General features: G+C 32.0%; 2 protein-coding genes across 2 annotated transcripts; both read right to left on the bottom strand.

The window, feature by feature from the left end:
- LOC107647152 (uncharacterized) lies at nucleotides 1-573 on the bottom strand. Its single transcript, XM_021105580.2, has 2 exons — nucleotides 249-573; nucleotides 1-152 (listed from the first exon to the last, which is right to left on the bottom strand). The coding sequence occupies exons 1-2, from the start codon at nucleotides 571-573 to the stop codon at nucleotides 1-3; spliced, it is 477 nt and encodes a 158-aa protein (XP_020961239.2).
- An 89-nt stretch (nucleotides 574-662) lies between these two features.
- Nucleotides 663-2,495, bottom strand: LOC148562409 (uncharacterized). The gene is made up of 2 exons (XM_088490881.1): nucleotides 1,705-2,495; nucleotides 663-1,563 (listed from the first exon to the last, which is right to left on the bottom strand). The coding sequence occupies exons 1-2, from the start codon at nucleotides 2,493-2,495 to the stop codon at nucleotides 663-665; spliced, it is 1,692 nt and encodes a 563-aa protein (XP_088347007.1).
- Nucleotides 2,496-22,279: the final 19,784 nt, after the last annotated feature.

Raw genomic sequence — 22,279 nt, 5'->3', positions numbered from 1 at the left:
TCAAAAATCATAATTATCATTAAGTGTTCCAACATCTCCATCATAAACAGGTAATCCAAAGCCACCATCATCAGAAGTACCACCAAAAGAAGCTGTATTTGAAGAATCAGCAACATTAGGAAAATCCACATCAAGTTCCACATCTCCTCCATCTAATAAAATAAAATAGAAAACCAAGAAAAAATTAAAGTTAGAATTTTACATCAGATATTGAGAGGAAATGAAACAAGTTTTGCTATTTCAATAACCTGTAGGATATGAAGGCATAGCATTATCCGTATAAATTAAATTTTCAATGCCTTCGATGTCTCCATTAGTAAATTCAGGATCATCTTCATCCGGCATTACCCAAAAATCTACTGTGTTAATGCTTTGAATGTCAATTGGATCATAATTCTTCTTCTTGCGATGCATTCTAGATTGAAGGCGTAGATTATAAGTGACATAAACAATGTCACTTAGCCTTTGATGCTCTAATCGGTTCCTCCTCTTTGAATGGATTTGTTCAAAGAGGCTCCAGTTCCTCTCGCAGCCGGATGATGAAGATGTTTGATGAAGAAGACGAATTGCCATTTTTTGCAAGTTAGGAGCACTCCCACCGTGTAGCCTCCACCATTCACCTACCAAAATATAAAATTCAACCATCAATTCTCATTCAATATTTAAAAAAAATTCAAAGTAAATTGAACATAGAAATATAAATACTTACCAGGTTCAAGTCTCTTAATTGCTTTCAATGCACTTTCTCTTCCAAAACTTCCTTTTCGATCTCGATACAATTGTATCTCTTGCATTGCGGCAACCGAGTCATCGCAAAGAGTTTCAATATCAAATAAATCAAGCAAAGACCTCAAGATATTTGCCTTCTCAACAAACCCCTCACTATAGAAGTAATCTGGATTCAAAAAGTATGCTGCTGCATGGAGGTCACGCTTCAAATGCTTATCCCACCGCATTTTCAAGATACTTGTACAAGGTGTGTATGCAGATTTCCTATTTCTAAACATTGTCTTGATATTAATTTTGGCTCTTTGCATGCCCGCATACACGATACCCAGAGAAGGTTTCTCATAAGCATCAACAAGCCTCAATAACTTAATTAGAGGACCAACAAACATAACAGTAGTAAAACAATCCTCCCAAAACTTACTATCCAAGATAATTGAACTAACCATCTTCCCATTGACACTCTTGGATAATTTATGAGAAGTGAAATATTTGTCAATCACCAATGATTGCAAGTCTTCTTTATGATCATATATACTTTTCAAAGTAATGAAAACAGTAGCAAAACGTGTTACTCCTGGTCGAACAATTTCTTTCCACTCTTTTCTTTTTCTAAGCCATGACAAGAAAATCATATGATTGTAAACAAACACAGTCACTTTTGAAGCACGAGAGGCAAGGTCAGCTATGTGAGGAAGACTTGCTATGTCTTTCAAGATAAGATTGATGCAATGAGCAGCACAAGGAGACCAAAAAATGTTTGGATACTTTTCATGAATGAGTTTTCCAGCAGATACATAATTCGCAGCATTATCAGTAACCACATGCACAATGTTACTAGACCCAACCCACTAAATAACCTCAGCAAACAATTTAAACAAGGTATCGGCAGTTTTTATCATATCAGAATCATCAACAGACTTAACAAATGACATACCAGCAGGACAATAAACTAGAAAATTAATTAACGTACGCTGCCTTTGATCAGTCCAGCCATCTGCCATCAGTGTACAACCAGTCCTTTTCCAGGAGCTCCTATAACCTTCAACAAGCAACTGACACTCCTTCTTAAGATCGGCCAGCAAATGAACTCTCATTTCGTCATACGACGGTCCCTTGAAACCAGGTCCAATTGCAGCAACGCCGTCCAAGGCAGGTTGAAAGTAAGGCGATTGAATTGCATTGAATGGAATCCGTGCATCAATGATCCATCTTGCAAGCCCCAACTTAACCTTGTGTTTAACTTGTTTACTGGCCAAGACACTTTTCAAAGCTGGTTGAGAGCCTGGCGTAGTCCTTTCCTTAAAATAACTTCCAATTGGAGTAGCAGCAATCGCTCTTCTCTTTCCTTTGTCTCCCATTGTTGCAGGAGCCGGAGGTTGTACAAGATTAGGCGCTTCACCCTCTTCTTCCGCTTCTCTTTCACTTTCCACATCATAACAATCAGATGTAAATTTTCTTTTTTCTGCCTTATTTTTTTTTTTGTTTTCCTCCAAAAGCCTTTTGAATTGAAGCTCAACATCTTCAGTTACTTTGTTACAAACTTTAATTTGTCCAGCGATTTTTGCAAGATGATATTTCATTCTATATATCCCCCCTCCATTGTAAGTATTCAAGCAGAAAATACATGTATATTGAGCCTTGTTATTTTTGTCATACTTCACTGTAAAATACTGCCAAGCTGGATCAGATTTACCTCTAGATGAACCAGTTTGAGAATTTTGAGCAGCATTATCTTGTGGCTGTGAGTTACTTTGTGATTGTTCCATCTATAACAATCAGAAAATCAAAGACAAGAAATCAACTTCAAAAAACCATGAAAATAATGAAGCAGCAAACAGAACAGGCAGCATAGAGAATAAAAAACTATTTCCAGCAAACAGAACAGGCAGCATAGATCAACTTCATGCAGCTTGACAGTCACAGAAATCAACTGATTCAGGTAAAATAAAAATTTAAAACTATTTTCATTCAGAAGCAACAAAAAGCAGAAGCAAACAGAATGGTAGAGCATAGAGCAAACAGAAGCATAGAGCATATTCATGAACCAACAAACAGAATCAGCAAACAGAACAGGCAGCATAGAGAATCAAAAACAAAAATTAAGATCAGAACATATTCAGGCAGCATAGAGCATATTTAACTGGATTTATATGTTATTTTTTTTAACTCAGATGTCCTGTTATTTTTTTTTTCAAACAGAACAGGCGAGCTAGAAGGAAGCATGTTCAAAATCAAGAAGACAAGAAAATCAGTCTTACCGGCGAATGAGAGGCGGGCTCGGCGAGCTCGTCGAGGTTCGGCGACGAGGAGGCGGGCTCAACGCGGTGGTGGTCGCGGCTGCTGAGGAGCGTTGCTGGGTGGCGAATGAGGAGCGCTGCTGGAATCTGGAGCTTGGTGGGCGGTGGCAATGGTGGCCTTGGTGGATGAGGGGGGAAGAAAGGGGAGGAGGCTGGGAGCTTGGGTGATTGGTGGGTGGCTGATTGATTAGTGATTAGAGTTAGGTTGGTTAACGCGTACGCCAGTTTCTTTTTTTTTTTTTTTAAATAGCCAAAACGACGTCGTTTGGCTTCTGAATTTCCAAACCACTGAACCACCAAAAAACCAGACGGTTCTTCCGGTTCACCGGTTAATTGCCGGTTCGACCGGTTTTTCCATCGGTTCTTTGCTATTCGGTTTTTTGAGGTTACCCGGACCGGCTAGGTAATCGGTTCCCGATTTTTCTGGTTGAACCGGCCGGTCCGGTCCGGTTTTCAGAACCATGATCATCACCACTTCATTGTTTTAAATTTACGATTGTTAGAATATAATTAGGATCAATTAGGATCAATTAGAATTATTTAGTATATCTGAATATTTATTATAGAATATTACGTCTTTATTATTACGATTTTCTTAGCACCTATAAATACCCTTCTATATTGTATCATTTCAAACAACTTGAATATATTCAATAATACACAAATAGTCTCCTGTTTCTAACAATAATTTTTTATTGGTTTAATTACTCTGTTAGTCCCTATACTTTCACCAAATTTTTAATTAGGTCCCTATACTTTTTTTCCTTTCAATTGAGTCCCTACACTGTTTTAATTTTGTAATTAAGTCCTTCCTAGTGTAAAAAATATTAGAGTTAACTGAACATTTCTTCGCAAATTGAAGGTATTTATAATTAAAAACTCGATTAAATTTTTGACCGCATGTATTTTGGTAAAAATATTATGTTAATTTTAACATTTTTAACATGAAAAGGATGTAATTATAAAATTAAAAGCAGTGTGGGGACCCAATTGAAAGGAAAAAAAGTATAGGGACCTAATTAAAAATTTGGTGAAACTATAGGAACCAACAGAGTAATTAAACCTTTTTTATTTTCATCGCTATTAGTGATTTGTTTTCAAAGAAAAATTTAGAAATTAATTTTAAATGAAATAGTGAGTCAAAACAACACTAATGATTTGTTTTTTCTTATAACAAATTCCATATTTGTTAAATTTAACAAAACATACCCATATTTAAAAAAAAAAAAAAACCATAACGGTCTCATATTAAAAAATATTTGCCATAAGGCATTTTCTATTCCTAATTCTATTTCTTCAATAAAACATTAATCATACTTCAAAAGTTGCAAGCTATAGTTTAAGAAACGCATGTCATAGATGTATAATTATAGTGTGCTATTATATACTGCTATAATAATTTAATTATATATTATTAAATCATAAAATAGTAGTAGTATTATTATAATTTAAAATTTTTCATTAAATTACTTTAACACATATTATTAATAGGGGAGAGTTAGGTAAACAATGATTATTTTAATAATACTTAATTAAATTTAATCAGATGTATCATAACATTATCCAAGAACTGAATTATATGTCTTTTTCCCTCCCTAAAAAACTATGAAGCATCATTGCATCAATCACACTTACCTTCAAATTTCGTATAACCATGGGACTCATACACCTCATGGACGCAGTCATACATATGATAAAGTACAATACCATTTTATATAATACATTAATATTTAATATTTTGAAGACTATGATTTTGAGACGAAAAGGTTTGTGTTGATGAGAATGGGAATCTCTAGTATCTGCCGCCAGCCGCTAACACTCGTGCTCATATGCCTGACACACAAGAGTGGCCTCCAACTCACTCAAGTTAGACAAGTGTGTGACTTTATCTCTTCATTTATTTGTTAAAAATAGAATGAAAAAGTTGTAGACACATACATTGCAGTTTGCAGGCAATCCTTTCTCTCTAAAGTGATGTTATTTACATTTGGTACTAATAGAATAAAAGTAAAGTACTATAACATTACGTATTTATGTAAATTTTAAATTTTAGTTAGGTTGTGTATTTATTTTGTTGTAATTTATTCTGGAAATGTTGACTTTTTTGTTTCTATTCGACTATCCTCACCAGGTATCTATGAACCTTCAATTATCAACCTTTTTTTTTTTTGATGAATTTTGATGATCATCACTTCATCAGTATATGTGTATGAAATTTTAATAATTAATTAGAAAAAAAAACTACATAGGAAGAATTGAAAAATAAAATCAACAAGGTAAGAGCGAGCCAATAAAATATCTAACAAAATCTTGTTGAAATCTAAACTGGTTTATTCCAAGTTGTAAGTATAAATCATAATCAATCTCCACATTCGTGCCAAGGGTACGGCTTTGAAATTAATTTATCAAATGGCTTCATACCAAAGATTATTAATAATAATATATTAAGACAGATAGCATACCTAGAACTAATGCAACATGGCATCACAGATCAACAGAAATATATACTCAGCGTGATAAAGAAAAAGAGGTTAAATTTTTTTAATATTGGATGATATTTAGTGTAATGCGTGATTATGATGCAGTTGTGTGTTTTACTATAATATTAGAGATTAGCATAAATCGCTCCCTGAGATTTGTAGACAGTAGTAAGAAGTAGTAAGAAGACAAAAAAAAATAACAGAAAAGAAAAAAATGGAAGAGATAACTAGAAGTATGGTGGAGACTGGGATCGATTTATGAGAAAAATGACAAAATTTGAGACATAATTATAGTCGCTGAAGTTCAAAATTTTTTTTATCTTTCTCACAAATTATATCCACCAACCACCATACATCAAATTGCGCTACCATATTTCTAGTTACCTCTATTTTTTTTTTTTGGCGATATTTTTTGTCTTTCTCCCACTATATACAAATCACAGGAAGTGATTACTGTAGCCTCTAATATTATAGTAAAATATACAACTGCACTATAATCATGCATTACATCAACTGACAACTAATATATAAAAAAAAAAAATCGGAGAAAAAGAGAGAACAATATATAGATGAGAGAGCACGCCATTATCATATTATTTAATAGTGGTGATGAAGTGATGATGGTGAATCCTAGGAGGAGATTGGACTAGGTTTTGTTCAATCCTAGTTGTGTTGTGAATGTGTTGATTATGGAAGAAGCTAAGGAATGAAGAAAAAGAACAGGTGCACGTGGGAGAGGGTCCTCGGTGGAATGCACGCGCGGATTCTTATGCATAAAATACATGTGCCTTTGAATGAGTTTGTCCGTTTCCTCACATGCTTATGCAGTTATGCTGCTTCCTCTCTTCACATTCCCATAACCTCTCCTCTTCAGCTCTTCTTTACAACCTCCACACTCTCACAACCTTCATTAGCTTATCTCACGTATTTATTTAAAAGATTAAAACTTCAATTTGGTTTTTTTTTTTAAAGTATTCTATTTTAATTTTAAAATTTTTAAGTATCAAATATATATATGGGTAAACCATAAAAAATATACTTAAATAATTTTATCGTTAACAAAAATGTACCCAAATTTTATTATCGATAAAAGTATCCTTAAATAATTTTAAAACGCGACAAAAATATCCAACATTATATATGTATTTTTAAAAGTTTTAGAGATTGAATTTTGATACAATTTTTTACAAGTATTACTTAAAAAATAAGATATTTTTATCCTTAAAATTTAGTAATTTTTTGCTAAATATATATTTTTTTGTGTATTTTTTATCCGGTTATCTAAATATTCATATAGAATTTTGGATCAAATGCATAAGTAATTTGTCAAATATAAAAGTAGTTTATCATTTGTAAAAAAAATATTTTTTTAGATATTTTTATCGCAATTTTAAATTATTTGACAGAAGTTTTGTCAATAACAAAATTTGAATAAATTTTTATCAACAATAAAATTATTTGAGTGTATTTTTAATATTTTACCTATATGATATTTTATAGGTTAGTTTTTTATCAATCATGTGTTAGTTAATTGTTAGTGTTTCACTAACATATTATGTTCCTAGAAGATTAATCGGCACTTTAACATTATTGCGGCTAACACAAATTGTATTTATGGGTATTTAAGCGAGTTAATACTCAAAATAGTCCTTGAAATTTGACCCTCTAATTTAATTTAGCCCTCAAAATTTTAATTAACTCTAATTGTACTCTGAAAATTTGACCCGTGTCTTAATTTGGCATTTTCATCGTTTTCTGTCACCGAAAAGCTGACCTGACAATTTTAAATTACACCTGACACTATAACGGCTAGATGACGTGGCCAAATATTTCAAGGGTTCAAATTTACCCCTCACAATGTATGAAAATAAAACCTAGCGTAGCCCCAATTTTTTCAAATCGTAAAAATCGTTCCAAGAATTGGGAAAGATGTTGGGGAGCAGCAGCCAAGACTCAGGTAGTTCTAGCAGAGCTCGTTCGCATGGTGGCTGGGTGAAAAACGCACACCGTAACTGAGGTGGAAAGGTTCCGCATTGGTGCGGTTGTGGGTCGCGTCCTATTATTCGGTGGTTTGGGACGGATTCCAATCCCTAACTATAATGTGAGTTGGTTGAATTGCTACAAGTTGATTGTGTGTCTTATTTCTCAAATTTTTGTTGGTTTTGTAGTCGTTCTTTGTCTCAATTTTTTTTTATTTTTGGTATTGTAGACTGCTGGTAAGAGATGGTGCGATTTTTTTAAATAGACAGATGTTGAAGAAGAAGAATCCATAGTTGGCAGAAATGAAATCTCAGTTAGTGAAGACCATTGGAAACTTTTTCTGGATAAAAAATTATTGCAGTTAAAGCTGAAATTAGAATCTTAAAAACTTGAAATATTATGTTGTTTGTATTTGTTATTATTTTTGGATTTGTGATTGTAGCTTATGAATTAGGTGGGATGAAATATATGTAATTTGGATATCAGTTATGTGAATGAAACATTATTATGAATGTAATGATAAAATAGAAATGGAATTTTATGTTCTCTTGGGTAATGATGTATCCTGTAAAAGTTTTTAAAATTGAAATTATATAAAAGAGGAGGTATAAAATTTGACCAAATAAGTTATTAAAAAACAAAAGATAGTCATTCATTTAGTAATTTATAGTCATTAATCATTATCAATATCACAGCATTAGCAATAGCAGTATCTGTAATATACTTTAAATATCCTAGATAACATAGTTTCAAAAAAACCCAAGCCAAAACAAATTACCCTACATAACAAAACATCAAAATAGCAAAAGAACATAGTCTGATCAAATGCTCTCTACAAAATATGTCCTACACAACTGATAGGCAACATTACAAAGCATTTTCTATTTTTTTGTTGGTGGTTTGAATCAGGGGTCGGGATGAATTTTATGAACACTGCCAAGTGTGTAGCTGTTCCAGAAGTTGCTCTTTGCATTAGGTCCATCTTAAAAGTTATTTTCCTCTTAGTTTGCAGCTTGTCAGGCCTTGTCACCTGTTGTGGAGGTGGAGGTAGGTCTGATGGAAAGACCTAATGAAATTATTAACAGAATTAATAACTAATACAACCCAATAAAAATCAATCAATATATAAGCAAATAGTATCAATCAATTGGATCTAACCAACATTTAATCGATTAACCAATACAAATCAGTCAACAGTTAATCAAATATTAGAAACCAATCACTATCTATTTTTTTATTTTCTGGCTATGAGTAAGTGGATTGGGTGAGTACAATCTCTGAAGCGTGTGCATCATCAACAGCTTAAGGTGGTGCTAATGGAGCATTTTTATTAATTTCAGCAGCTTGTGTGTCAGCAGTAGTAACATTTGCTGGGTCTGTAGTCTCCCTAGCCTTGAAACCTTTTTCTTTTGTAACAATAGCTGTGGCTGCATTAGCAAGGACACTAGCAAGCAGTGACGGACCCAGAAAATTTTAGAAGTGAGAAAAAAAATATATATTCAAAAATAAAATTTGTTAAATATTATTAATTATATAAAGATATAAAAATTAAACAAGTTAGTGAACACTTTTATTTTTAAAATATTATTCATTATATATAATTTATAAAAAATATTTTTTTTTTATTTTTAAAACTTGAACTTAAAAATAATTTAATTAAATTATAAAAAATTTTCTATCTTAATTAATTTTTTATACATATTTAATAATAAAAGATTAAATTAATTAGCACATTAACTGCTAATGATACACTAGTATTTATAATTTAAAATTAGAATTATTAATGAATACTGAAAAAATTAAATTTGTATATAAAGAATATGTTTATATAAAATAATAGAAACATAATTTATAATTTTTTTTCTTTCTTTTTAAAATAATTAAATTTGTTATATTTTTTAATTAATTTAATTTTGATATAATGTTAGATGAAAGATTTTATGCATCTATTTAATTATGTGTTGTAATTTAAATATTTTTTATTATTATTTCTAAAAATAAAAAATATATTCTAAAATTAGTAAATTAATCAATTCATTTTAAAATTTTATATGCAACATAGGTACATATAATAGAACAAAAGACATAAAATAAGTAATAAGAATGAATAAATTGAGAATAAAATAAAATATATAAAGTCATGAAGAAAATAAAATATTAGATTAATATCTAAATTATAATTGTTTGAATTAAAATTTGCAATTAAAAATTTTAAAAAGCAAATCAATGAAATTGAAAAATACATAGAGTCATAGAGAGCTATATAAAAAAAACATAAAGAATTTAAAATTTACTTTTTGATAAAGAGAGGATAACCACTAAACAAAGAATAGAAAAAGAAGGTTAAAAATATAAAAATAAGAAAATGGTTTAAAGAAATAAAAGAGTGATGACCTAAAAACTAAATTTGATTAGATTAAATAATAGTTAAAATAATAAAAAATAAAAAAAATAAATTTAAAATTTTGGCCAATTGAATTTAATTTACTTGTAATGGAGTCATTTAAAATTTAAAATAAAAATATATTATATATAACTATTTTAAAAAAAAATGAAAATACAGTGGGGGCAAGTGCCCCCTCATGCTACAAGTTGGGTCTGTACCTGCTAGCAAGGTCATCAGCCTTCTTATGAGCACAACTCCTTTTTGTATGTCCTCTCGTACCACAGTAAGTACATGTGAATTCTTTGTATTTTCTCTTCAACTTGGTTACATTTTTTGACTTCTTAACACCAGAGGGCTCTTCATGCTACAAAGGAAACGGAAAATTGCGACGCTTTTTGGAGTGATTTGCGGCGGTTTTAAGCCACCGCGAAACGGAATTCCAGTAGTTCGTTAAGCGTCGCCTATTAGGGGTGGTTATATAATTTAGCGGCGGTTCTAAGGAACCGCTGGCACAACCGCTACAAATCAGATAATTGATTTTGCAGCGATTTTGAAACCGCCACTATTTGGTCAGTGGATTTAAAAAAAACTACGGCGGTTTTAAAACCGCCCCAAAACTGTGAGGTTTTTTAAAAAAATGCACAGTTTTAAACCGCCACAATTTCATACATGTGCTTTAAAAAATGACTAATTAAATTGTTTAGGCCATTTTTCATTAACTCTGTCACGTTATCAATACTTCAAAGCCACACATAAAAATAAATATAAATAATGTTGAAGAAATATCCTCCTGGATCTTGTCTCACTCAAATAAGAGTAATCAATTAAGTTCACTAAAATGTTCAACATCATCAATCTCGGGAACAGATTTAGCTGAAAGTTAAAAATTTATGTAAATAGTAATTAAGCAGATGACAACCTCACACCATGTCCAGAATTTTTGAGATTGGAGACAGCAACAACTCCATCAAAAATTCACAAGCTTTACGAATGGTTGGGGAATCACTATAACTCTTTCCAGAAGCAATCAACTCATTTATCCCAAACCATGTGGCATAGGTGAAGCAAACTCCCCATGAACCATACATGTTAAGCAGATTTGAGTGGTTTAAAGGTCTACTAAACTAACAAAGTTCCATTCATGCTAAAAGCAAGAGAGCAAAATCACAACATGCATAACTCAACTATAACAATAGAAAAACTTGAAAATAGTGGTTTCCAAAAAGGGAGTAGCAAACTATGAACCATCCGAAGCTTGAACGCTTTCAATATATACAGTGGCTTTTTTAATTCAGCATATTTGCACCAACATAAATCTTCACTTCTTCCGTAATGCCATCTTCTGATCTATCATGGATTCCTGTGACAAGCCTTTTGGTTACTTATTGAATTTTTAAACAAGTGAATCGATAAGAAAGTGGTACTAGCATACTATCTTGTTGAAGAAATCTCACTTACTACCAAAGAGTAGTCAAATAAAAAAGTAAATACTGAGAGAAACATCAAATAAGTCTTTGAGGCATCTACTTCCTCACTTTCTTTACTCTCCTACTTCTTACAGTCTTAATATTAAATTTTACCAACAAAAAATAAGTGCCTTTCATTCCTTGCGGCCCTTGGCTTTCTTCCTGAAGTTATAATAGATCAGATGCACAATCATATGTAAACTCAATCCTCAATTAAAGATAAGGATGAACTTTCACACTTTTCTTATTTGGAAGATGGAGTTTCCTTTTATGTTTTTCTTAAAAAAAAGATAAAAAGAAACATTAAGCAATTCATTCATGGATTTAGTTGAAATGGCAAGAAACTTTAAGGCAAAGCTGAAGCACTTGAAACCCTAAATTCTAACTCCATAAATTCCTATCAAAACTTAAAGATGGGTAAAAAGATGTATTGCACAGGATCAGTTGTTACCTGTCATATACACTAAAAAATGCTCCACATATGTCACACACGTGTAGCTTCTGATCAGTCTGAGTAGTTATATATGAATAAGAAAACATAAGAATCAATTGATATAATATAAGGAAAGCCATTCACATCGAAAAAAAAAAAAAAGAAAAATGCTCATGAGTACAAGTTGCAGTGAAATGGTTGGATGCAAGAATATGGAAAAAGACTTGACATTACACATTTTATTTATTTTGATGCATCATTTGAAATGTAATCGAAATATGAGTGCATATTATCTCATTAAAGTTATAAAACACAGGAAATCTACTCACAATCCGCACATCAGTAGCTGTATATTTTGAAGAATTTGAATTATCCACTACAGGCTCCTGCCTTGTCGGAAGCTGACACAAAATCAGATTATTAACACACAGATAAAAATTAACAAGAAAAAATCACAGTAGGTATATATGAACTCTTCGATTTAAATAAGCAAACAGTACCCGAAATGATTTCAATAGCAAGACAAACAAAACCATATTAAAAAAGTGAAGGACCTTCTTCAGTGCTTCGGCTTCTTCCAATGCTTTTTGCGCCTCATCAACCTTTCCTTGCTCGCCTATTCATTAATCCAAAATAATTAAAGGGCTTTTTTCTTAAAGAGGGCATCTCTCCTCAGTCTACCAATGAGCTAAAGAATATCATATCAGTGGCTTACCAAGGTCCTCGGCTTTCTTCAACTTCTCATTTATCATCTCTTGTGTTCAAGGGTCAGGAGTAGCAACAGGAATGGGAGCCAAAAGAGGTGGATTTGGCAGAGGTTGAGGTAAAAATGCCTTGTCTTTGTTAAAGGCATCTAACAGGAGCATGGACTATTTGGAAATTGTTAGAAAGTCAAAAGAATTATTAGTATGCTCCTCTAAAATAGTGATCAGACAACTATCTTAATAGTTTAATAACAAAGGAAAATCAACAAAAGAAAAAAGGTCAAACAATGATCCAGAGTTTACAATACTGACAAGACACATGGATCTTAGCATTTAAGGGTGATAACTAATAAGCTTCTCTGCTTTTAGTTCTAAGTTCTTCCACAACCTCTAAAGTAAGAATCTTGAGATCTGTCTTGCCTTCAAGATCTGCATCCAAAATTTTTTACATGGTGGAAAGATAAATAAAGACTTAAGTTTTCATCATGGAATACACGTATCAAAATATAACATCTCATATAATTCCATGCTCATTAAAAGGGGGGAATATAAAAATATCAAGCGTACACAAATGTTCAAATCCTAAACACTACAAATATTTTTAAAGTCTCATAACCAGCTTTGGTGAAAGGAATAAACCCTTTCAACTGATGCAATTTTACATGTAATTAAACTTGAAAATATATGTTATGAATAGATGTAGGCTGCATAGCCATATTAAACAGGATGAAGGTAAATAAAGTTTCGTAAACAAACCTCCTAAATATACCACCAAGGATGAAATGGAAAATGACACCATGGCAATAAAATAAACTTGTTTCGTCCAATAACTAAGTGGAATTACTAAAAGCGATTCAATTAGGCAAACCTGGGAAGAAGAAAAGCTACCACAGGGAGTCCAGGTACGAGTAAGATCACTAACACAAAACAAACGCAACTCACAAGACAAAACTCAGTAACAGCAAATAGAAAATGGATAAAAGAAATTGCAATAACAGAAATTGATAGAGATATTACACGAATAGAGGGCTAGGTTGGAACACAATCGATGTTTCTAGACCAAGAATAGGGATTGAAACAGAATAGTGGTTGAATCAGGATAAAGTCGAACAAAAGGCAGAAGATAAAGGGATGAAATTGGAGCAAAATTAGTAGAACAACAAGCAAATAAATTAAATTGGGACAAAGGGATGAAATTAGAACAACAGGGCAAGGGAGGAACGAACCAGTGAGAAGGGAGAGGGTGATCGAGTAGCGCACAATAGGGCAAGGGAGAAGGATGAAGAAGACAACGACCACAACACCAAGACGGATGGGCAGCCACGCGACTCCACGACGACACAGATGAGCACGGCAGAGGGAAGAACGATGGTTTCGCGCCCTTCCAGTTCCCTTTCTCACTCGGGAACTAAACGGCGGAGAAGCAGATCAGTGATGGGGATGGACGTAGCAGCTGAAGGGAGCTACATGCCGGCAAGGGTTCGAGAGGGAGATTCACGCCTTTGCTCCCTTTGGGTTCACAAGAAACGAGAAGACTGGCTCCCAAATGTTGAAGGCGAGGGGTTTTTATTCAAATCGACAAAATGTTATTTGCTGCTGTTGGGATACCAAACAGGCGCTATTTTGACCGATTTACAACGGAGCTTAAAAATGCTAATAGAACCGCTGGTATCCCACCAATTCATAGCGGCTCAAGAAATGGCTGGCAATTTTCGGTTGCAATTTCCCGTGTGTTGCAATATCATTAGCGTCCTTGCATCTTTTTTTGGTTATTGGCCCTGGCTTTCTCTTCATTTTGGGTGCATGAGGTCTATTGTGTTCACTTCTCTCCCAAAGATCCTGCCCTAGTATTGGATTGAGAGAGTGCTTGTAGGTATTCTTATAGGCATCCATGCTCAGCTAATAATGACAAAAATCCTCAGGATATGGTATAAATATTAGAGACCAGTATTACTACTTAAGTATGCCCTGGTCCATACTTGTTTAGGCCACTTATCCAAGTATGCCCAAGCTCCCTCGTTGAGTCTTTTTAATCTATCCATCTTCTTATCAAAATCATGGCGAGTTGTTTCCCTAAATTCAATATGTCTCATGCAATCCTTAATCATTCCAACACAAATTAATTCTATAAATATAATTTATAACTTGCTGCCAATGAAACTTAAAATGCAAAGTTGAACATTGATACAAATTTATCTTATACAACAAATCCATATACCAAGGTAAGAATATAGAAATGAATAAAGTAAGAGGGGTAAGTTATGAAAGCAAACTCAATTTCAGCATAACAAAACAATACGATTCTCATCAAAGAAACATTAATGAAAAGCATATTGCAAAACATGAAATTTTTATTATTTTAACAAAAGAAATAGAAACAAGTTGTAAGAAAGTAGCACATAACTGAACCCTAGTAATTAATCTTTCATTTTTTTGGTATATATTAACCTTTTATATTTAGTAGCAAATTAAACAATAAAAACATAAAAGAAAAATATATCAACACAAGTAGAAACTAAATCAACGAATCTAAATATCCAAAAGAAAAAAAAATCAATGAATATGATACAATTAAGTTCTGAAAGTAACACACAACAAAGTAAAAAAAGCAGTATAAAGTCAACAGCAAACTTATTTTGATCCCACTACAAACACCAAAATAGAATATTAAAATAGAAATTAAAATCATGCTTTGACATAAACACAAGAAAAATCAAGATCTTAGCTAAATCATGAGTTTCTTCTGAAATGAATCCATAACAACCAAAAAAATCAAAATCAATCATAATCATCAAAAAGAAGAAAAAGAAGAACATCAATTACAAAGAAAGAATACCAAATTTCATAAAATTATTCTCTATTTTTTTCTATTCATCTTACCAATAATATTTTCATGACTACTAAATGCATCAATTAGAAATATATAATGAACAATCCACATATTTTTCCGCCTTAAATTATCAAAAAATTTAACAATGTCACTGTATATCGAGTAGCATAAAAAAATAGCTTTAAAGAATAACAGGCTTTCTTGTTTTGTGTAAGGTCCCACATCGGTTGGGGAGGGGAACGAAGCATGCCTTATAAGGGTATAGATACCTCTCCCTAGCTTGACGTGTTTTGATGAGTGAGTGTGGGGGTTTCGGCTATCATCCCTTTCGTCAAAGGCAAAACTATGAGGCCTTGTGTGCCAAAGCGGACAATATCGTGCTAGCGGGTGGTTTGGGCTGTTACAGATGGTATCAGAACCGGAGCCCAGATCGATGTGCCAGTGAGGGCACTGAGCTCCCTTAGGGGGTGGATTGTAAGGTCCCACATCAGTTGGGGAGGGGAACAAAGCATGCCTTATAAGGGTATGGATACCTCTCCCTAGCATGACGCATTTTGACGAGTGAGTGTTGGGGGCTTCGACTATCATCCCTATCGTCAAAGGCAAAACTGTGAGGCCTTGTGTGCCAAAGCAGATAATATCATGCTATCGGGTGGTCTGGACTGTTACAGCTGGTATCAGAGCAGGAGCCCGAATCAATGTGCCAGCAAGGGCGCTGGGCTCTCTTAGGGGTTAAATTGTAAGGTCCCATATCGGTTGGGGAGGGAAACAAAGCATTCCTTATAAGGGTGTGGATACCTCTCCCTAGCATGACGTGTTTTGACGAGTGAGTGTGGAGGGTTTCGGTTATCATCCCTATCGTCAAATGCAAAACCGTGAGGCATTGTGTGCCAAAGCGGACAATATCGTGCTAGCGGGTGGTCTGGACTGTTACAGATGGTATCAGAGCCGGAGCTCGGATCGATGTGCCAGTGAGGGCGCTGGGCTCCCTTAGGGGGTGAATTGTAAGGTCCCACATCAGTTGGGGAGGGAAACGAAGCATAACTTATAAGGGTGTGGATACCTCTCCCATGAAGCATGCCTTATAAGGGTGTGGATACATTTCCCTAGCATGACACGTTTTGACGAGTGTGTGTGGGGGCTTCGGCTATCATCCCTATCGTGAAAGGCAAAACCGTGAGGCCTTGTGTGCCAAAGCGGACAATATCGTACTAGCGGGTGGTCTGAGCTGTTATAGATGGTATCAGAGACGGAGGCCGGATCGATGTGCCAGCGAGGGCGCTAGGCTCCCTTAGGGGGTGAATTATAAGGTCCCACATCGATTGGGGAGGGAAATGAAGCATGCCTTATAAGGGGTGTGGATACCTCTCTCTAGCATGACGCGTTTTGACGAGTGAGTGTGGGGGCTTCGGCTATCATCCCTATCGTCAAAGGCAAAACCATGAGGCCTTGTATGCCAAAGCGGATAATATCGTGCTAGCGGGTGGTCTGGGGCTATTACATTTTGTTATTACCAAGTATTAAAAAATTGATAAGCACTGAACTAAACAGGGAGATAAAATATATGTAGTTATACTATTAGAGAAACATGAAAGAATAAGATTGTCCTTTTAAATTGATCAAGGAGTAATACAATTTTTCTAACAATGGTTGCTCTAATAAATAAATATATGTAATTTCAACCGAAAAATACTAGACAGATAATTAAATTAAAATGGGATATGATGGAGTAAGATTGTGATTTTAAAATGGAATATGAAGAATCAATGATTGCTCAAACGGACAAAGAATTGAAAGATTCAGTTGATCACAACCATATACATGCAAAAAAATTAAACTCTAGCATATAAGACCTCTACCATCATCGACAATCATAATCAACCACAGTCCCCCAAAGTTTTACTGATGAAGTAGAGCGAAAAAATGAAGAACAACCCACAACCAACATTTTACAAAAAACAGAGTATCGTATGTTGAGAGAAACGATTTTTTTACTAACCTATTTTTGAAGAGATGGTGATTCCCAGATAATTAGTCTTCACAATTGGGGGTGAAATAAGTAAGAAAAGCTTCAAACCTCAGTTACTGTGACAACCATGGTTCTTCTCTGAAGGTACGTATACGAGGAGAGGAGGAGGAAGAAGAAGAGTCAATTGGGGTTTCACTTTTTAAGTGGATAATATTTGGGTTTTGGTTTAACTCCTTTCTCATATCACACGATGTCGTTTCTAAGTATTTTCGGCGCCAAGAGTTAAACGACGTCGTTTTGACAGTGTCAGGTGTCATTTAAAATTGCCAGGTGTCATTTAAAATTGCCAGGTCAGCTTTTCAGTGACGGAAAACGACGGAAGGGCCAAATTGAGGCACGAGTCAAAATTTTAGAGTACAATTAGAATCAATTGAAACCTTGAGAGCTAAATTGAGTCGGAGGTCAAATTTTAGGGCCAATTTAAGTATTAACTCGTATTAAGCTGTTTCAATTTGGTTGGAGTGGGTTATCAACCTAATTCACAACAAAATGAGTAGGATTTGGTTTGAATGATGAGCTAACTCTATGTCTGTATCCATTCGACCTATATCTTTAATATATGATGTAAATATTTTAATATATAATGAGTGAGTAAATATTTAAATTCAAATTTTTGTTTTTTTATAAATACTTGCTGCTACTAAATTAATAATTCAATTTACTAATTATACATAAATAATACTTGATATAATGAAATGTGAAAGAACTAAGTGTTGTCTTTGAATGAAAATAAACATGTTTTTGTAAGTTAAATAAAGTCGGGTTGCCAAATTCAAAATTTGGTTACAATTTGCGTTGAGGATTTTAAACTTATAAATAAGATTAAAATAAAATTTAATTTTATATATTTTATTTTTTTTATTCATGGTCACTCTCTATGAAGCACAGATACTTTGCTGAGTTGCCGTGTCTGCGTGTCGGACACATTTCGGACACGACACTCATCAACACTCGTCCGACACGCGTGTCTGCTGTGTCTAAACCGTGTCTCAATAAAAAATAAAAAATTCTTCTCCGGACACACTTGGACAAACCTAAATACCATCGCGTGTCAGCGTGTCCGGTCTTATTCTTAATATATATTCTTAAAATAAATTTAGATATAGTATATATTATTATTTATTAAAACAAAAAATATTTTAAATACTTGATATAATTAAAATAAGATATTAAAAATAATTTAAAAAATTAATTTATATTTTAATATCAATAAAATATTAAAATATCATTACGGTTTATCTAAAAAATACTTTATATTTAATATATATGCGTGTCTCCGGGTCATGTAAGATTTTAAAATTTGCGTGTCAGCGTGTCCCGTGTCGTGTCGTATCCCGTGTCCGTGTCAGTGTCCGTGTATCATAGGTCACTCTTAAACATGAGAGGTCATATCATTATCACAATTTAATAGCAAATAATAAATTAGCTAGTAATTGACATGTCACGAATCAAAATGATATACCAAATATAATTTTATACTTTGAGATTTTAAGAACAAAAATAAGTATATATATTATGATATTAGAATTTTAATTTTGATAAAAATAACTATATATATAATGTATTATTTATGTTTTAAATTTAAAATAAACTCTTACTTAAAGAAATATTTATTTGGTCACATCACACCAAAATACAATTAGAAGTTTCCAAAAGAAAATTATTATATTACTTTTACTTCACAAAAAGTTGGGAACACTCAACACTTTATGACACAAAGTCACAAAGGAAGCAGAAGGAAGATTGATGGAGACTTTACGAATTATGACAACAATTTATCTGATTTTGAAGACACGTATTAAATTTAAGAGTGAATAAAATAAAAATATGTAAAAGTCAAAATATAATTAAATAAATATTTATAATCTAAGTTTCAAAAAATAAACACTAAATTATATATAAATAACACTACTGTTTAAATAAGTAATGTTCGAATAATATAACTATTTTCAATATGTTCATCCTTCTGGAATTTAAGTCATATTTATTATTTGTGTATTTTTATGTATTTTTATATATTATTTGTAGATTTATATACTCTTTTAAAAAAGATAATATGAATTAAAACGTGTGTTTAAAAAATTTTAAAGAGAATTCGAAAAAAGATAAGACGAATTCAGGAGTTAACGCGAACTTGCTAATTCTCAAATACTAAAAAAAATTGTATTCGAGAAATTAAAATTCAAAAATCGTATTAAAAAAAATAATAAATTTTTTTATTTTATAAATAAAAAAATCCTCATCTTTCCCAATAATTAAGTGCTTAGGTATGCAGAGATTTTTGTAAAAGCGTTTTTTTTTGTTTATATAATATAAGGGATGAACTATATATTCGGGAATTTTTGATTCGCCTGTTTAATTATATACAAGTGTTCTATGTGCAATTTCTTACTATTTTATTTTTTAATTATTATTGTTATGAGTGTTCTACATATATTGTACGGTATTTTATAACAAAAATCTACGTATCAGGAACGAAATTAGATAAAATATTAGAAGAAGGTTAAAATTTTTTATACAATAAAATAAGATAAATAAAATTAAAAAAAATTAAATTAAAATTTATATATAATTTATATATAAAAAAATTAAAATTAAAAAAATCATTTTTTTTATGTAGTTCCGCCCTTGCCATGAATTCTATATTTCTAGGGAGCACAGTGAACCACATTTAAGTTGGTTTACCTTAAAATGAATCCCATCAATATTTTGTATATTTATAGTTATAACTATGCTAAGTATATAAAATACATATGCTAAGTATATATTAAAATTAATTATTAATTAAAATATAATATATATTAAAATATAAAATACATATTAAAAATAAATTAAATTATATATATTTATATATAAATATAAATATATAATGACTAAATTTAATAATTAATTTTAATATATAAATAATATTTTTATTATGGTTATTCTATTTTAAACGTTCACTCTAATTTTATTTTTTGTATTAGGAATAACAATGGGGATCCATAAGAACAGAGAGTCCGCTCCCACCCGTAATCCCATAAGAGAAATGCCTCTCGTCTTCGGCCAATTTTATATTTATTGATATCTAAAATTGTTTGATGGATGATTACATATTATTATTAGGTTTAATTATTTTATTAATTTTTATAATTTTATTAAATTTATAATTAATTTTTTATATTTTTTATTAAATTTTTTATTATTTTTAATTTTGTAATTAAATTACTTTTATATTATAAATATTAAAATTAATAGAATATTTTTTCAAAAAGATATATGATCAAAGATCTATTATATTTTTAATTATAAATACTTTTATCTACAGAAAAATATTCAGTTAATTTTAATATTTTTTAGAGTAAAGTATCGTTTTTGTCCCCAACGTTTGGGGTAAGTCCTATTCGTGTCCATAACGTTTAAATCGTCCTATTTGTATCTCTAACGTTTATAAAAGTGATTCAATGTTATCCTACTATCAATTATACCAACAAATCAGATTATATTTTTCAATTATTCTCACTTGGATGCATTCATTCTCAATTAGGTCTCATTTGGATGTGTTCGATTTTAATATTATACCCACTATTTGTGTTTAGATTCAATTATGTCCCTAGAAAAGTAAATTATGTAAATGTTGTAGGAATTAGTTTCAACCTTTGATGAGCTATTTTTCGAAGTGGATCATCGATTCTATCCCAGACATTTGTATTCTAACTTCAAGAAGAGATTTTTAAAACTCAAACTAAAGCGTTCATGATGTGTAATTGACGGCAGGATAACATTGAATCACTTTTACAAACGTTAGGGATACAAATAGGACGATTTAAACGTTAGGAACACAAATAGGATTTACCCCAAACGTTGGGGACAAAAACAATACTTTACTCTATTTTTTATATTAAAAAAATTTAATTATAAAATTTTAAAAAATATAAGAAACTAATTGAAAATACGGTAAAACTATAAGAACCAACAGAATAATTAAACATTGTTAATATTATTATTAATCATTTTCTCAGAAAAAATAAAAGATTATTAAATCATAAAAATCACAAAAAATAAATTTATTTTAATATCTTTTTACACCAGTATACAAAAAAATACGGAAAAAAAAAATGAAAGAGCATAAGCCATGTCATAAACAAGATATTTACTAAGAAGAAAGGCTGCATGCAGATCTTAAAAATATAGCGAACGTGTGTTGTTACTTTAAAAATCTTAACAGAAACATGTGTGAAGAGATCTTTAATTCATGCTGATTGAACTATATTTTCTCTATAAACACTACAGGACAAGCGGTGAATGGCGGCGGTTTATCTGCCGAATTGCGGCGGTTTTGAACTGCCGCTAAACAGATTGCCAGCGGAGCATCATCCGCAGTGCATAAGGGCGCGGGTGTTACATTTTGCGGCGGTTAGCAGCAACCGCTGGCATAACCGCCGCAAATAAGCGGTTTTGCGTCAAACACCTAAGTAGCGGTTTATAACCGCCGCAGTTTTAATGTTCGTATTTAATGAAATTGATTTGCGGCGGTTTTAGAACCGACGCTATTTGAGGCTTCGTTTTTTTAATATTTTATTCCCGGCGGGTTGAAACCGCCGCTATTCCGACCTTTTTTTTTTCGTAATTTTACAAACCTGGCCCTTTTTTTCTAAACTAATTTTAATTTAAAGATTCTTAACGTTACTTAATTTTTGTTATTTTTTATATTTTATATATTTTTTCCCATCTTTCTTAATTAAAGAATATTAAACTTTTTTTTTTATAAAAGTCTGCACTATGAAAAAAAAAACTCTAATTATATTTATCTGCAAAGCAATCTAACATGTCTATTTTAATAATGTCAATAACGTATTTCAATAGTCATCCAAAAAGGTAAAGTACTTGGCTAATACTAAATGCCCCATATTTAACATAATCAAAACATGTATTGAAAATCTAAGTATAACCTAAATCCTAATAT

The sequence above is a fragment of the Arachis ipaensis genome, chromosome B6 (genome assembly GCF_059453495.1).
Source record: "Arachis ipaensis isolate K30076 ecotype BB chromosome B6, ASM5945349v1, whole genome shotgun sequence".
Taxonomy (NCBI): Eukaryota; Viridiplantae; Streptophyta; class Magnoliopsida; order Fabales; family Fabaceae; genus Arachis; species Arachis ipaensis.
The sequence above is the reverse complement of the archived record's forward strand: the minus strand, read 5'-3'. Positions and strand labels throughout refer to the sequence as shown.

Coding starts and splice junctions, on each gene's coding strand:
- LOC107647152 (XM_021105580.2), bottom strand. CDS start 573: ATGGCAATTCGTCTTCTTCATCAAACATCTTCATCATCCGGCTGCGAG. Junction 153..248: donor TATGCCTTCATATCCTACAG/GTTATTGAAATA, acceptor TTATTTTATTAG/ATGGAGGAGATGTGGAACTT.
- LOC148562409 (XM_088490881.1), bottom strand. CDS start 2,495: ATGGAACAATCACAAAGTAACTCACAGCCACAAGATAATGCTGCTCAA. Junction 1,564..1,704: donor GATGGCTGGACTGATCAAAG/GCAGCGTACGTT, acceptor GGTTGGGTCTAG/TAACATTGTGCATGTGGTTA.